Here is a 15,333-nt window from a genome sequence, read left to right as displayed (position 1 = left end):
CAGGCGGGGTTAGAAGAGAGGGAAGAGGCATGTGTTTGAGAATCAGGAAAGGCTTTGGGGGTGATGTTTGATAAGTTAGTGAAAAGTGGTATATTGCATGGTGGAACTTGTAGCTAAAATGTTTTCTTCTCTAAATACCAAAATCTAGGAAATTATTAAATCCTGATAAATTATACTCTTTAGGAACTATAATTTGGGTTTTCACCCATAAAAGAGGTCAAGTTCTCAGTTCATTCTCTTTCCAGATTTCCTAAGTTACTGTTCCACCTGTCCACACATGTGGACGTGGCATGCAGTCTTCCAGGCAACTACTAACATTGGCTGGTACTTGGTGATGCACACTACCAATACCAAGCCTTTTTTTCTCTTCCACAGGTGGCTGGTGAAGGTGCTGATCACCACAGGTGTGTACCTATCGCTAGGGTCTACCGTGGGGTCTGAGAGTTCACGCAGGGAGAGGGAGTTGCGCAGAATTCTGAGGCTGCCCTGATAGCATCTCTCAGAGGGGAACTTTGCAGTTTGCTGTCCATGTGCACTATAGTTGTGCACACCCATCTGCCAGTGTGTTAAACAGTCTGAGTTAGGAGTCACTTTCTCCCACAGAATGTAGAACACAGGATTAGTTTGCTTCCCATTAAGCGGAAAGGACCTATAGCTAGAAAATCGTAACTTCATACTCTCCCTTGATGTTTTTATATGCTCCATTTGTAACTGAAAGATTGGGCCCTGGAGCAAGCCCCCGCTTTTTTCTTTTGAGTCTAGTGAGGCCTGTGCTGAGGCAAGACAGATACTGAGGAGTTTGAATATGGAGTGAGAATGAGATATTGAAGGCCTCGGGCATCTCGGTGGTCACTCAGTCTTCCTCTTGGAGTGGGCTTTGTTGAGCCTGAGATACTAGGGCAAGAGAAAGAAGGGCACATCCCCTCTTGTGTGGGCTGCTTCTGCAGTGCTGAGACAGAAGTCCCGCTTACCTGAGACCGATGCAGTCTCATACTCTAGTAGATTCTTCAGTGAGATAGGAACTAAGAATGTTTCATATGAAACTTGAAACCTCAGGAAGAAGGCAGCATAGACTTCATAGTTCATTGGCGTGTGCCTTGACTGAATCTTTATTTTGTTCTCAAGTCCAACTTTTAACCTAAAACCTGCCTAGGACCCAAGAGCTGCTATCTGCTTCTGGTTCTCCTGGTCATAGAATGGAAAGGGTAGACATCTCAGTGTGCTTAATATTCATAGGGAAGTGGATATTTGCAGCTTTCAGATAGGAGTCATTGCTCTGCTGCTTGTTGAACTGCCCAGCAAACATAAGACCTAGGCCACCGAGCATCTCTTTATTTTTATACCTGAGCAGTCTGGGGCCTTGAGCCAGAGGGGAGAAGATAAGGACGCAGGCTGCTGCTTTTCATCACTCCCCTCAGTCTCTGCATGTAGGTTAAAAATGTGTGGTTTCTTTTCTGGAGACCCTCCTCCTTTGACTGAAGGAAGAAGCTGAAATCCTGCCCAGTTTTAGCCCTTTATTGTTTGGCTTTAATTTGCTCTGGCATAGCTTTTGAGATAGAGGGTTTCAGTGTTGAGAACGTGGGAAAGGACACTATTTATATGATGTTAAAATTAAGCAATTCCTGTTAACTTTTACACCAGAGATTTCCAGTTTAAAAATAGAGCTGGAGTAAAGCTTTCAAGTTTGGTGTTGCTTAGAGACTGATGGTGGTTTTATTGTAAGCTGTTAAGACATCCACTTCAAGGATGGCCTGTCTGTGCTCAGTATTTTAAGATGATGAACAGTACAGTTTTACAGAGCAATTTTATAAGGTGTCCCCAGGCATGTGAAATAATCTAAAACAAGTTATCTGCTTGTCCAGTGTTACTTCATGTGATTTGGAAATTGAACCATTCCTCTAGATTCCTGGTATAGCCATTAAGATGATATCCATTGGGAAAGATCTTTGATTCTTGCCTTTCAGCCACTCATTCAGTGCACACATGTTATTAATTGAAGCAAAAGTTTTGCAGGACAGTACTCAACCCTTAATAAATTATAAATTATATTTATTTCTATATATTTATATTTTAAAATGCTGATTGCCATCTACTAGATTGATTTTCAGTTCAGTTCAGTTCAGTCGCTCAGTCGTGTCTGACTCTTTGCGACCCCATGAATCACAGCACACCAGGCCTCCCTGTCCATCACCAACTCCCGGAGTTCACTCAAACTCATGTCCATCGAATCGGTGATGCCATCCAGCCATTTTATCCTCTGTTGTACCCTTCTCCTCCTGCCCCCAATCCCTCCCAGCATCAGGGTCTTTTCCAATGAGTCAGCTCTTCGCATGAGGTGGCCAAAGTATTGGAGTTTCAGCTTCAGCATCAGTCCTTCCAATGAACACCCAGGACTGATCTCCTTTAGGATGGACTGGTTGGATCTCCTTGCAGTCAAGGGACTCTCAAGACTTTTCTCCAACACCACAGTTCAAAAGCGTCAATTCTGGAACCGTGAACTTCCAGATATTCAAGCTGGTTTTAGAAAAGGCAGAGGAACCAGAGATCAAATTGCCAGCATCCGCTGGATCATCGAAAAAGCAAGAGAGTTCCAGAAAAACATCTATTTCTGCTTTATTGACTATGCCAAAGCCTTTGACTGTGTGGATCACAATATACTGTGGAAAATTCTTCAAGAGTTAGGGATATCAGACCACCTGACCTGCCTCTTGAGAAACCTATATGCAGGTCAGGAAGCAACAGTTAGACCTGGACATGGAACAACAGACTGGTTCCAAATAAGAAAAGGAGTACGTCAAGGCTGTATATTGTCACTCTGCTTATTTAACTTATATGCAGAGTACATCATAAGATTGATTTTACATCCTGCTAATTCAGAATGCTACTATAGGTCACACCAGCAATACTAGGTTGGTCAAAAGTTTGTTCAGATTTTTCTGTAAAATATTACTGAAAAACCTGAATGAATTTTTTTGGCCAACCTAATTCATTTGCATCTGGCCCCTTTCATAAAGAACACTATTCTCCTGAACTTACTGAGTAATCGTAGTTAAGCAGAACCACCTTTGGAGCAATCAGAATCCAAACTGTGTCCTTGATGTGAGTAGGATGGACCAGGCCTATGGTATTGGGCTCTGACAAGGGCTTCAGCAAGTTTTCACTGCTTCTGCTAACAGTGAGTTAGCCACCCCAGTCTACTACCTTGCCTACTTGGCATTCTGTCCCTCGCTTGCCTGTTTTCTGTGTGAAGGGGGCAGGAAGAGGGAAATTGAACAGAAAATTAAAATGTAGGAAAATCTCAATTCATCTTTCAAAAAAATGAATGTACATTTATTCAGCATTTATCAAGCTTTATGCCAAACATTGTTCTAGATATGGGAGACACACACAGAAATTGTTTTATGTTATGGGGTGGAATGTGTAGGAAATAGCTTTTACTATGGGATGTACATGAGAAACTTTTGGGGTTGCTTATATGCCTCTGACCTCTTTTCAAAACTGATTGGTATTTATTTATCCAAATACATTTTATTAAATGGAAAGCGGATTCTAATTGGATTGCGTGTGACCACTGAACCATTAGGATTTTAAATATGAAACGCTAGAGAGGTCAAGGGCTGACAATATAAGCTACCTCCCCCCACCACTGCCCCTCTTCCTGGTTATCCAGTGTTCTTACATCATTCCTATTGGGGCATCCTAGGATTCTCAGTTTCCAACTCCATATCCTAGAATGACTTAGTCTCATGGAGACTAAAATAGTCACTGTTTTGTTCATTAGGTCTTATATGTTCCTATCTAAGATTCTTTCAGAAAAAGAGGGAGACCTTTTTTGGTTATAGGGAGTATTTGTTAATGGATTGTGACTGGCATCTGAAAGAAGCTCTACCTTCAATATATATTGAATACAAAGAAATTCTGAATGCAAAAATATTGTAGTATTCAAAATTTCCTGTTACTTGGTCCTCTTGCATTTTTCTAGCAAAGTTCTCGGGAAAATATTAATTTTACAAGGTATTAGATGAGGGCATGTGTATTGTATTAACTGTTCAGCCATTTAAGGAAGCAAAGTGTATCTGTAGGCTGTTAACGACCATTAATCATCTTTTGGATCATCCTACGCTGTTTGCCACATGAGTGTGATGACTCCACATAGAAGTGCCTTGGAAGGCTTCTGAAGAGAATGCTTAGTGTGTCTCATTTGGGTTTGTAGCTAATGAATTCTTAGCTAACCAACTTCTTTCTTCTCTGCTTTTCAGATGAGTTTGATGCCTACATCATTGTGTCCTTCGTGAATGCCACACTGGTGTTGTCCATCGGAGAGACTGTAGAAGAAGTGACGGATTCCGGGTTTCTGGGCACCACCCCTACCTTGTCCTGCTCCTTGCTAGGAGATGATGCCTTGGTGCAGGTAAGAAATTCTCGGAGAGCCACTTTCTCCTTCCCGTACTTCGTCCTTTCTCTGACTTCATTGTGGTGTTGGTTGCTGGCTTCACATTAATGAGCTTTGAACTTCTTTGAAATTAATGCTGTGAAACATGAACTTTTTTGAAGTTAACTTTGCCTGGGACCCCTGAACTCTTTTTGTCACGGACCCAACTGGTGCTTCAAATGCAGTGCCTCCAGATCTGACAGATCCTATGGTAGGAGGGTCATGCTTGTGATCACTAATCACTAAATGGCTAAAGGCAGGGGTTTTCTCTTACTGTCTCTAGGTGTATCCGGATGGGATTCGGCACATCCGAGCAGACAAGCGAGTCAATGAGTGGAAGACTCCTGGGAAGAAAACAATTGTGAAATGTGCAGTCAACCAGCGACAAGTGGTGATCGCCCTAACAGGAGGAGAGCTGGTCTATTTTGAAATGGATCCCGTATGTTATTTTACCGCTCACTGTGGGACTTAGTGTAGGGTTCAGAGGTGAAGACGGGAGCTGCAGTCCAGGTGTCTAGATTACATATTCACAAGACAGAGCAATGAGGAGGGAAAGTCCCTTACTAGGAGTTGGAGGGGATACATTTTCATGTCTTTAATTCTTAAACTGGAGTTATGAAATGCCGTCTTAGCAATGAAATGCTTTTTCTGACCTTCACACTATTTTCCACCAGATATTTGCTATGTGTTTAATTTCTGCAATCTGATTCAGTTTCAGAAAATTTTGTTTTACTTTTATATATGGAAGGATAGGTATATTTAATTATACTCTCAAGAAATCTCTGGATGTGACCAACTTATATAGTGTAACTGTACCTATGATTGAAATGTTTTGTCTCTAACTGCCATATTTGAATTCTGTTTCACCTATGAGTCTTTTTATGAACAGTTAAACAGTGATACATTTTCGTTTCCTAAGAGTTAGGTTGGCTTAGGAAATTTGTGGTGCATTATACTTGTCAAAGGTCTCTTTATTATCTTGTCAGTAATTTTGCTTGCCATTAGCCTGTAGAGTTCAGTCTTGGAACCTCAAGTAGAGAAATTTTTGGTCGTTGATGATAGTAAGAGTGAGAGGAAGCAAAAAAGAACTTATTTAGCAAGCCCCCTTTCTTCTCCAGGCTCAGGAGTTGGGGACGGGGTGGCGTGGTCTGTGACCTCTCTCTGTCTTCAATCCTGTAGTCAGGACAGCTGAACGAGTACACGGAGCGGAAGGAGATGTCAGCAGATGTGGTATGCATGAGTCTGGCCAATGTGCCCCCTGGAGAGCAGCGGTCTCGCTTTCTGGCTGTGGGGCTAGTGGACAACACTGTCAGGATCATCTCCTTGGACCCCTCAGTGAGTGTCACCCTCAATTTCAAGGATCTTCCAGTTGGAACCTGAGCACCTGGCCCATTCGTGATGTCCCTCTTCGAGATCAGCTGGGCTGGGCCCTGAATCTAGGCTTCTGCTGCTTCTGATGATTGTAGCAGCACACCTCATGAATCGCCTGCAGTGCTTTAAAAGGACTGATCCAGGACTACTAAATGTGTCTTTGGCTTAAGTCCTGATTCCCTTTTTTAGTTTAAACAAACAAAAACAAAATCCAAGACTGTGTTTACAGAAAAGAGCCTTAGATGACTCTAAAAAGGTACCCTTTGCTTATTTAGTTTTACCATTATCCACTTCTACAAAAAAAAGAGAAAGCCCAATCCTCTCCAGAGCTTGTTTTAAGGTTTAGTTCTCTAGTGACCCCGTACCTGTTGAGAACTCATTCTTCAGGTTTTCCATGTCCATGAAAAAGAGCTGTTCTTCACTTCTAAGAATTAGATTTTTCTGGGTAGGTTTTTTTCCAGAGTTGGTCACTTGCCGTATTTTGTTTTCTCTTTCCGCTTTAGGACTGTTTACAGCCTTTGAGCATGCAGGCTCTCCCGGCCCAGCCTGAGTCCTTGTGTATTGTGGAAATGGGTGGGACCGAGAAGCAGGATGAGCTGGGGGAGAGAGGCTCTATTGGCTTCTTGTACCTGAATATTGGACTCCAGGTAAGAGGTCCAGAAACTCACACTCCTGGGGTCAGGGCGTCTTTTCTTCATGGCTGCTTTGTTTAATGCAGGTGTTTTCTGTGCCTTTGTTTTAGTTACCCGCCTTATGAGAAGGGATCAGTTTTGCTCTCTGTTCCACTTGTTTTAGCTCTAATTTAGAAGAAATCAGGGCTGGAAAAAAGCATTTTATAGAGTCTGATAAAACTGCTTAGCAGTGACTGTTTTGGGACAGAGCTATATTGCCTCTGGTTTTCACAGTTTGCAGTTTGTGAGACTGTAATCCAGTTGTCCCTCAGTGTCCTTGGGGTTGGTTCCAGGATCTCTCTTGGATACCAAAATCAGAAGATACTCAAGTCCCTTATATAAGATAGCTTAATGTTTGTGTTTTTTCGTAACCTTTAATTAAATCATCTCTAGATTACTTAATTGCCTAGTATAAGGTAAATGCTGTATAAATAGTTGCTGTACATGTGCAGCCAGTTCAAGTCTAGTTTTTTGGAATTTTCTGCTTTTGTTCCCCCTGAAATACTTTTGATCTGTGGTTGGTTGAATTGTGGATTCGAAATCCAAGGATACAGAGGGCCTCACAGTTCATGATGGGCTCCATTAGCAATAAGGGGCTCCTCGGTGTTCCCTGTTGTCAAAGCACCTAGGCTCGTCATGGCATGAAAGGCAGAAACCCAAGAATCAGAGAGTATCGGGTTTTGACCATATCCTTTTTTTTTTTTTTTTGCCTAGCCCAGGAGACTGTTTGGTTTTTAATTTTACTTCCTAATTTAGAAATTCTCAAACATGTCCAGGAGTTAGACTAATGAGATGAACCTCCATGTACCCATCACCAGTTACCAGCATTTTGCCTTTCCCTTTTCTTCTCTTTAAGGCAGATCCAATATAGTGTCATCTATAAGGGCTTGAGAACGTAGCTATAACAGAGGAGTGTGTGTGTGTGTGTATTTTGAAGCTTTAATATTATGGTTAACAGAATTTAAGTTCCTTAATATCATCTGATACCCCCATATTCTCATTTTCTCCCTTTTTTATCCTGTTCTGAAAAAAGTTTTTACTTTTGGTTCTACTCAGAATGCATAAAACTGTCCAGTTTTTATCTGCTTAATCTTCTCACATTATTTTATTTCATTATTTATTTGACTATGTCAGGTCTTAGTTGAAGCATGTGGGATCTTGTTCCCTGATCAGGGATTGAAACCGGGCCCCCTGCGTCGGGAGCACAGTCTCAGCCACTGGACCACCAGGAAGCCCTCACATTTCTTTTAATAACTGTCTCAACTTGTTAAAAGGAAACCAGATCGTTGTTCTTGGGGACCTTCCTACTTCCCAGCCTGCGCCTGTGCTGGCCTCCCGGAAAATCACAGCGCGATTCTTCCTCATCCCCAGGGCGGAGCACGTGTTCCTGGTTCTGGATGGTGCATCCAGTTTACTGCCTCTGCTGTGGGGGGCTGCATCACAGCCTTCAAACCCGAGTTCTTGGATAAACACTTCACTTTTCCCCCTCTGTTCACTATTTTTAGAGTAAGAGGTTGGTGCCATAGCAGTCTCCAGTGAAGACTGCTGAAATGTTTGTTTTTATTTTAATTTTAGATAACATTTGCAGGTTTTTATATTTACATCAGACTATCACAGTCTTTCTTTTAGATGCTAAGTTGCCACAATGTAGAAAAGTGGGAATTTTCCTTCTGAAGTTGCCTCCTTTGTCCATTTAACAGGTGCCTACTATCTTTGGGGGCTTCCTCCTAGCACAAGAAAGTGCTCCACATACATCTAGAACATTCTTGCTTCAGACTGGAATAAGGCATTTCTCTCAGGAATCTTTTATTTTTTTAAGCGAAGTGGTATTTAGAGACCACAATAGGCATGGGTATGTTAAACTGTACATGTATCTTAAAATTGTAAAGGGTCTAACATAAAGGGTAAAAAATTTTAAGGATATACGGTAAAAGGAAACTGCTTTTCACTTAGTAAATGCTCAGTAACTATTTGAGTGAGTGGTTTAGGAAAATGAATGAATGGCTGGCTGATGACTATATATTTAAACCACCTAGTCATTTTCTTCCAACTGAAATAGGGTAGCTAAAGAAGCTTCCATTATGGGTAGGCCTTAACCACCTCTCTCATTTTTATTAGAATGGTGTGTTGCTGAGAACTGTCCTGGACCCTGTCACTGGGGACCTGTCTGACACCCGCACTAGGTACCTGGGGTCCCGTCCTGTGAAACTGTTTCGTGTCCGGATGCAAGGCCAGGAGGCAGTAAGTAATGAAAGGGGCAGAATGTGTGTTTGGATGTTAGTGGCATCAACTGAGCCCTGTGGTGTAAATCTTGCTGTCAGTAATTCACCAGGGTTGTAGTTAGTTAGTTGGACATTAGCTTTACCTTAATTCGGTTCCTTCATGCAGGAAATCTTGAGTCCTTTAACCTAGAGCTTCTTAACTGAGGTTCCGTGGCACTGCCATGATCAGGTTATAGGTGAGTTAGAATAGTGATCCCGTCAGCCCTGCGGCTGAGCAAATGGAGTGAGAATTAGCTGGAAACCTCCCGAGTAGGATACCACTACCTAGGAGGAGTGTGAAAGAGGCCAGCAAACATTGTGTTCTTTGTAGTTAAGAACATCAGTGTTGCTGAGTGACCTGCTGGTTCTTTACTTGTTACTGCAGTTGAATCCTTGCAGCTCTCCAGCTCTGTGTTAGAATTCTCACTTTACACGCATGGAGCCCGGGGCTGGGAGATTGAGTGATTGCTGTGTCATCTGGCTAGGGGCCAGCACTTTTAGCAAATACCAAGCTGTACTAACTCTTCTCTAGACCTCTTTTTCTTAAGGTAGCCTTTTAGGTTTCTAAAATTCCTTGGGATATTTCACACGCTGAAATCTGGGGACAGGGTAATTGGGTTAGTATACCATGTTTGTTTGGGCTTTTCCCCAGCTTATTGGAGATGTTTTTCTTTCCTCAGGTGCTGGCCATGTCAAGCCGCTCATGGTTGAGCTATTCTTACCAGTCTCGTTTCCATCTCACGCCCCTGTCTTACGAGACCCTGGAGTTTGCCTCTGGCTTCGCCTCTGAACAGTGCCCTGAGGGCATTGTGGCCATCTCCACCAATACCCTGAGGTGAGAGTCCCACCGCTGAAGCCCCGTGAGAGGCTGGCAGAGAGCCGACTCTGCTCTGGGACTGGTGTTTGGTAATTGAGACCTTCATTGGCTCAGATTTGAGTACCTGGTAGCCACGTTTCGGCGTGTGGAGTTTCAGCTTCTGTTAAGACTTTGGGGCCGTGTTTTCCTATTTGGCAATGTAGTTCATTCTCTGAGATGTAAGATTCTTGTTTGCCAGGGCCATGCTGTTGAATCAGAGTTATAGCAGGCGTTGTTGGGTCACTGATTGTCTTTTCTCACTGTGTCTTGCATTTGCAGTGTTATATATTAAGCTCAAAATTAATTTAGACCTTTTGCTGGTTGACAGATTATTTATACTGATCACATTGGGGTGAGCACTGTCTGTATTGCAAAATGGAAGATAACCTAGTCACTTTTGACTTTGTCAGATTTTGGTGGTTGGTTTTGTTTTCTTTTTTAACCCTTTAATGTGGTTTACCAGTGTCATTCACATGTTGTAGTTACAGCTATTGGTTGTTTACGATGGAACTCTGGCCTCTTGGAGTATGAATCACTTATTACTTAGTTAGGTGAACTCCCAGATTTGTTTGCAGAAGCTTTCAGGAACTTCATCTTCACCGTTCTCTCTGTTTTTAAGCTTCAGCATCTTTGGGTACCTTTTTCTCCAGCAGAATTGTTCTCCCTGCACACTTCCATATGTTCCTTCCTGGTTTGTTATCTCTGCACTTGTTCTTGGAATGCTTCTCACACACATCTCTGCCTGTTAAGCCTTAGCCTCATCTATGGGTTCTTTAGTTGTTTTATTGACATGTGCGATCTCCTGGATTCCTATCAATTTTGACAATGCCGCAGATTTTCAAACTTTTTCTTTTAGAGCAGCAGATTTTCCCCCCAGAACAAAATCAGGGAAGGCTGCTGTGTGCTGTGTGTCTTGCATGTGAAACATGTAAGCAGAATTCTTGGGAACACAGTTTAAATACCACTGGTCGTTGTACTTACTGTCAGAACCACTCACTTCCACTGTTGACTATTGTGAGTAATGCTGCTGTGAACACTCCTGTACAAGGGTCTATTTGTGTATTTTCTTTTTTCTTGGGTGTATATCTGCAAGAATGGAATTGCTAGTAACTCTTAACTTTTTGAGAAACTGCTACGCTGCTTTCCCAAGTGGCTGCACCATTTTACATTTTCATCAGTGAGGTATATTGGATTATTATTATATATATTGGTCTTTTTATTATTGAATTATAAGAGTTCTGTTAGTCTGTATACAGTTGTCTTATGAGATAACATGATTTGCAGATATTGTCTTTTTTTTTTCTTGCAGAATGACAGTCTTTACTGTTTAGCAGTTGATTTTTTTTTTTTTTTAACTCACACATGTTGGTAAGTTCAGTTCAATTCAGTCGCTCAGTCGTGTCCAACTCTTTGCAATCCCATGAACCAGAGCACGTCAGGCCTCCCTGTGCTACCGGAGGTTACCCAAACTCATGTCCATTGAGTCAGTGATGCCATCCAACCATCTCATCCTCTGTCGTCCCCTTCTCCTCTTGCCGTCAATCTTTCCCAGCATCAGGGTCTTTTCAAATGAGTCAGCTCTTCCTGTCAGGTGGCCAGAGTACTGGAGTTTCAGCTTCAGCATCAGTCCTTCCAGTGAACACCCAGGACTGATCTCCTTTAGGATGGACTGGTTGGATCTCCTTCCAGTCCAAGCGACTCTCAAGAGTCTTCTCCAACATCACAGTTCAAAAGCATCATTTGTTTGGTGCTCAGCTTTCTTTATAGTCCAATTCTCACATCCATACATGACCACTGGAAAAACCATAGCTTTGATTAGATGGACCTTTGTTGGCAAAGTAATGTCTCCTCTCCTTTTTAATATGCTATCTAGGTTGATTATAACTTTCCTTCCAAGGAGTAAGTGTCTTTTAATTTCATGGCTGCAGTCACCATCTGCAGTGATTTTGGAGCCCCCCAAAATAAAATCAACCACTGTTTCCCCATCTCTTTGCCATGGAGTGATGGGACCAGATGCCATGATCTTTGTTTTCTGAATGTTGAGCTTTAAGCCAACTCTTTCACTCTCCTCTTTCACTTTCGTCAAGAGGCTCTTTAATTCTTCTTCACTTTCTGCCATAAGGGTGGTGTCATCTGCATATCTGAGGTTATTGATATTTTCTCCTAGCAATCTTGATTCCAGCTTGTGCTTCCTCCAGCCCAGTGTTTCTCTTGATGTACTTTGCATAGAAGTTAAATAAGCAGGGTGACAATATACAGCCTTGACATACTCTTTTTCCTATTTGGAACCAGTCTGTTCCATCTCCAGGTCTAACTGTTACTTCCTGACCTGCATATAGGTTTCTCAAGAGGCACGTCAGGTGGTCTGGTATTCCCATCTCCTTCAGAATTCTCCACAGTTTATTGTGATTCACACAGTCAAAGGCTTTGGCACAGTCAATAAAGCAGAAATAGATGTTTTTCTGGAACTCTTGCTTTTTCGATGATCCAGCGGATGTTGGCAATTTGATCTCTGGTTCCTCTGCCTTTTCTAAAACCAGCTTGAACATCAGGGAGTTCACGGTTCACGTATTGCTGAAGCCTGGCTTGGAGAATTTTGAGCATTACTTTACTGGCGTGTGAGATGAGTGCAATTGTGCGGTAGTTTGAGCATTCTTTGGCATTGCCTTTCTTTGGGATTGGAATGACAACTGACCTTTTCCAGTCCTGTGGCCACTGCTGAATTTTCCAAATTTGCTGACATAGTGAGTGCACCACTTTCACAGCATCATCTTTCAGGATTTGAAATAGCTGAGCTGGAATTCCATCACCTCCACTAGCTTTGTTTGTAGTGATGCTTTCTAAGGCCCACTTGACTTCACATTCCAAGATGTCTGGCTCTAGTGTGATCATCTGGGTCGTGAAGATCTTTTTTGTACAGTTCTTCTGTGTATTCTTGCCACCTCTTCTTAATATCTTCTGCTTCTGTTAGGTCCATACCATTTCTGTCCTTTATTGAGCCCATCTTTGCACGAAATGTTCCCTTGGTATCTCCAATTTTCTTGAAGAGATCTCTAGTCTTTCCTGTTCTGTTGTTTTCCTCTATTTCTTTGCACTGATCACTGAGGAAGGCTTTCTTATCTCTCCTTGCTATTCTTTGGAACTCTGCATTCAAATGGGTATATCTTTCCTTGGAACTCTGCATTCAGATGGGTATATCTTTCCTTTTCTCCTTTGCGTTTTGCTTCTCTTCTTTTCACAGCTATTTGCAAAGCCTCCTCAGACAGCCATTTTGCTTTTTTGCATTTGTTTTTCTTGGGGATAGTCTTGATCCCTGCCTCCTGTATAGTGTCACGAACCTTCTTCCATAGTTCATCAGGCACTCTGTGTATCAGATCTAGTCCCTTAAATCTATTTCTCACTTCCACTGTGTAATCATAAGGGATTTGATTGAGGTCATAGCTGAATGGTCTAGTGGTTTTCCGCACTTTCTTCAATTTAAGTCTGAATTTGGTTAAGTATTTGATTTATGTCTTCAAAGAAATGATCCTTGCTCATTACCCCCTCATAGTATTTTAGATATTTATGGGAGTGGAATGTTGTTTAGTTGCTAAGTCATGTCCAACTCTTTTGTGACCCCAGGGACTATAGCCTGCCAGACTCCTCTGTCCATGGGATTTCCCAGGCAGAATACTAGAGTGGGTTGTCATTTCCTTCTCCAGAGAGCCTTCCTGACCACAGGGTTCAAACCCATGTCTTCTGCATTGGTAGGTGGGTTCTTTACCACTGACCCACCAGATAAGCTCTGGAATGTTGTTAATTGTAGTCTTTTAGAAAATGTTCTTTTTTTTGTAATGTACTCTTTTTGAATGATTCTTAATTAGCTGTTTTTTCTTTCAGCACTTTGAAGTGTCTGTATTTTTAAGAGCATCTGGGTTCTGCTTGTTTTGCACATAATTTGACTTAAGAACATTTCTTTCTGCTTGACAAAGGTTGTAGATCTCATAGTTGCCATGTCTTTCTGCATTGTGTGGGTTTCCTAAAGCCTAGGTGATTTTCGTTCAGGATGGCATTCACTTTATTCTATGGAACACTGTCACACAAATATCACATATGTTCGGGTAACTGCAGTGCAAGAAGAGATTTTAACTTTTCACTGTCGCTTTATCATTGGAGGCATAAAACAAATCTTTGAGGGTTCTAATGGAAATTTTACTGGGGGAAACCAGAATCACTGTAAGCAGTGGTGGCTGTTGCTGAAGTAAAAGCCCTTCCCAGGTCTTCTGTCTCCTGTGCACAATCTTCTAGATGAGAAGGGTATTGTTTCATGTTCCCCAATGCTGATATTAGGGCTGTGACTGCTTACTGACCCTTTTAACACCAGTTTCTTGGTCCTGGGTGGGTGACCTATTAACTCCTTGCCTTTTGCCATAGGATTTTGGCATTGGAAAAGCTGGGTGCTGTCTTCAATCAAGTAGCCTTTCCACTGCAGTACACACCCAGGAAATTCGTCATCCACCCTGAAAGTAACAACCTTATCATCATCGAGACTGACCACAATGCCTACACTGAGGCCACTAAAGCTCAGAGGAAGCAGCAGATGGCAGAGGTAATGCAGTTAACCTTCAGGGTTCAGTAAAAAGGCAGTCTTGTGAAATCGTGTTTAAACCTCTGTGTAATTAACGTCTAATGTTCTGTTTAAAGATCCAGAGTCTTTCCAGGTCCTTCAAACAGAGCCCTTTGCCACAGTCCTTTGTGTTTTAGGGGCTTTCTTGTGACTTAGGACTAAAACATTAAGCTGGATTTATTCAGTATTGAGCTACTTCTCTGGAACAGTTCTTCTGTCCTGGAACTTCCAAAATAGCTTATGTTATATCTTTCTGGATTTGGGCCCAAAGAAGACAGCTTTTGTATTCCTCACAACACCATCTCCTTCCAGAAATTATTTCCCAGCAAGAAACAAATAGTCCCCACTATGTAAAACTGTATCTGGCCCAGGAGAGAGGAAGCAATCAATCTTCATCTTCAAGTTTCTCAAGCCTTCACCATGGCTGATGATTTTCGTTTCCCCTTAGTGATCTTTTCCTCTTCCCCTTGTTTGTACACCTCTCCCTTTCATCTTCATTTTGGGGAATAATGATTTTGGGGGACAGACTTTGCTGCTTTGTGTATTGCGAACACCCCTTGAGGTGTTCTTATTTGTCCACTTGTCCACTTCCCACCCAGCACCCGCCTCTGAATGCACCAACTCTTCCTTGGTTCTTTGGATTTAGGAAATGGTAGAAGCAGCAGGGGAGGATGAGCGAGAGCTGGCTGCAGAGATGGCAGCAGCATTCCTCAACGAAAACCTCCCCGAGTCCATTTTTGGGGCTCCTAAGGCCGGCAATGGGCAGTGGGCCTCTGTGATCCGAGTGATGAATCCTATTCAGGGGAACACATTGGATCTTGTCCAGCTGGAACAGAATGAAGCCGCTTTTAGGTAAGGGGCCCTGACCATGCAGCGTTTTAAAGACTGGAATGGGAATTCTCTGGGCTGTGCCTAATGCCTGACTCCTGATTCCTTCTTTGAAAATGCAGCGTGGCTGTGTGCAGGTTCTCCAACACTGGCGATGACTGGTATGTGCTGGTGGGCGTAGCCAAAGACCTGATACTGAACCCCCGATCTGTCGCGGGGGGCTTTGTTTATACCTACAAGCTCGTGAACAACGGGGAAAAACTGGAGTTTTTGCACAAGGTAGGAACTAGACAGTGGCTTTCCTGGAT

At 42.5% G+C, this 15,333-nt stretch overlaps 1 protein-coding gene across 1 annotated transcript in view; it reads left to right on the top strand.

The window, feature by feature from the left end:
* Positions 1–15,333, top strand: part of SF3B3 (splicing factor 3b subunit 3) — a 39,054-nt gene that overhangs the window by 18,698 nt on the left and 5,023 nt on the right. Inside the window, exons 12-20 of the mRNA XM_068991698.1 lie at positions 4,260–4,411; positions 4,716–4,871; positions 5,612–5,767; positions 6,307–6,450; positions 8,593–8,715; positions 9,416–9,570; positions 14,005–14,179; positions 14,844–15,049; positions 15,148–15,304. Of these exons, the coding sequence (XP_068847799.1) occupies positions 4,260–4,411; positions 4,716–4,871; positions 5,612–5,767; positions 6,307–6,450; positions 8,593–8,715; positions 9,416–9,570; positions 14,005–14,179; positions 14,844–15,049; positions 15,148–15,304 (1,424 nt within the window). The remainder of the gene's footprint in view (positions 1–4,259; positions 4,412–4,715; positions 4,872–5,611; positions 5,768–6,306; positions 6,451–8,592; positions 8,716–9,415; positions 9,571–14,004; positions 14,180–14,843; positions 15,050–15,147; positions 15,305–15,333) is intronic.

The sequence above is a fragment of the Capricornis sumatraensis genome, chromosome 20 (assembly GCF_032405125.1).
Source record: "Capricornis sumatraensis isolate serow.1 chromosome 20, serow.2, whole genome shotgun sequence".
NCBI classification, from domain to species: domain Eukaryota; kingdom Metazoa; phylum Chordata; class Mammalia; order Artiodactyla; family Bovidae; genus Capricornis; species Capricornis sumatraensis.
Note: the sequence above shows the minus strand (reverse complement) of the source record. Positions and strands in the feature narration are given on the sequence as shown.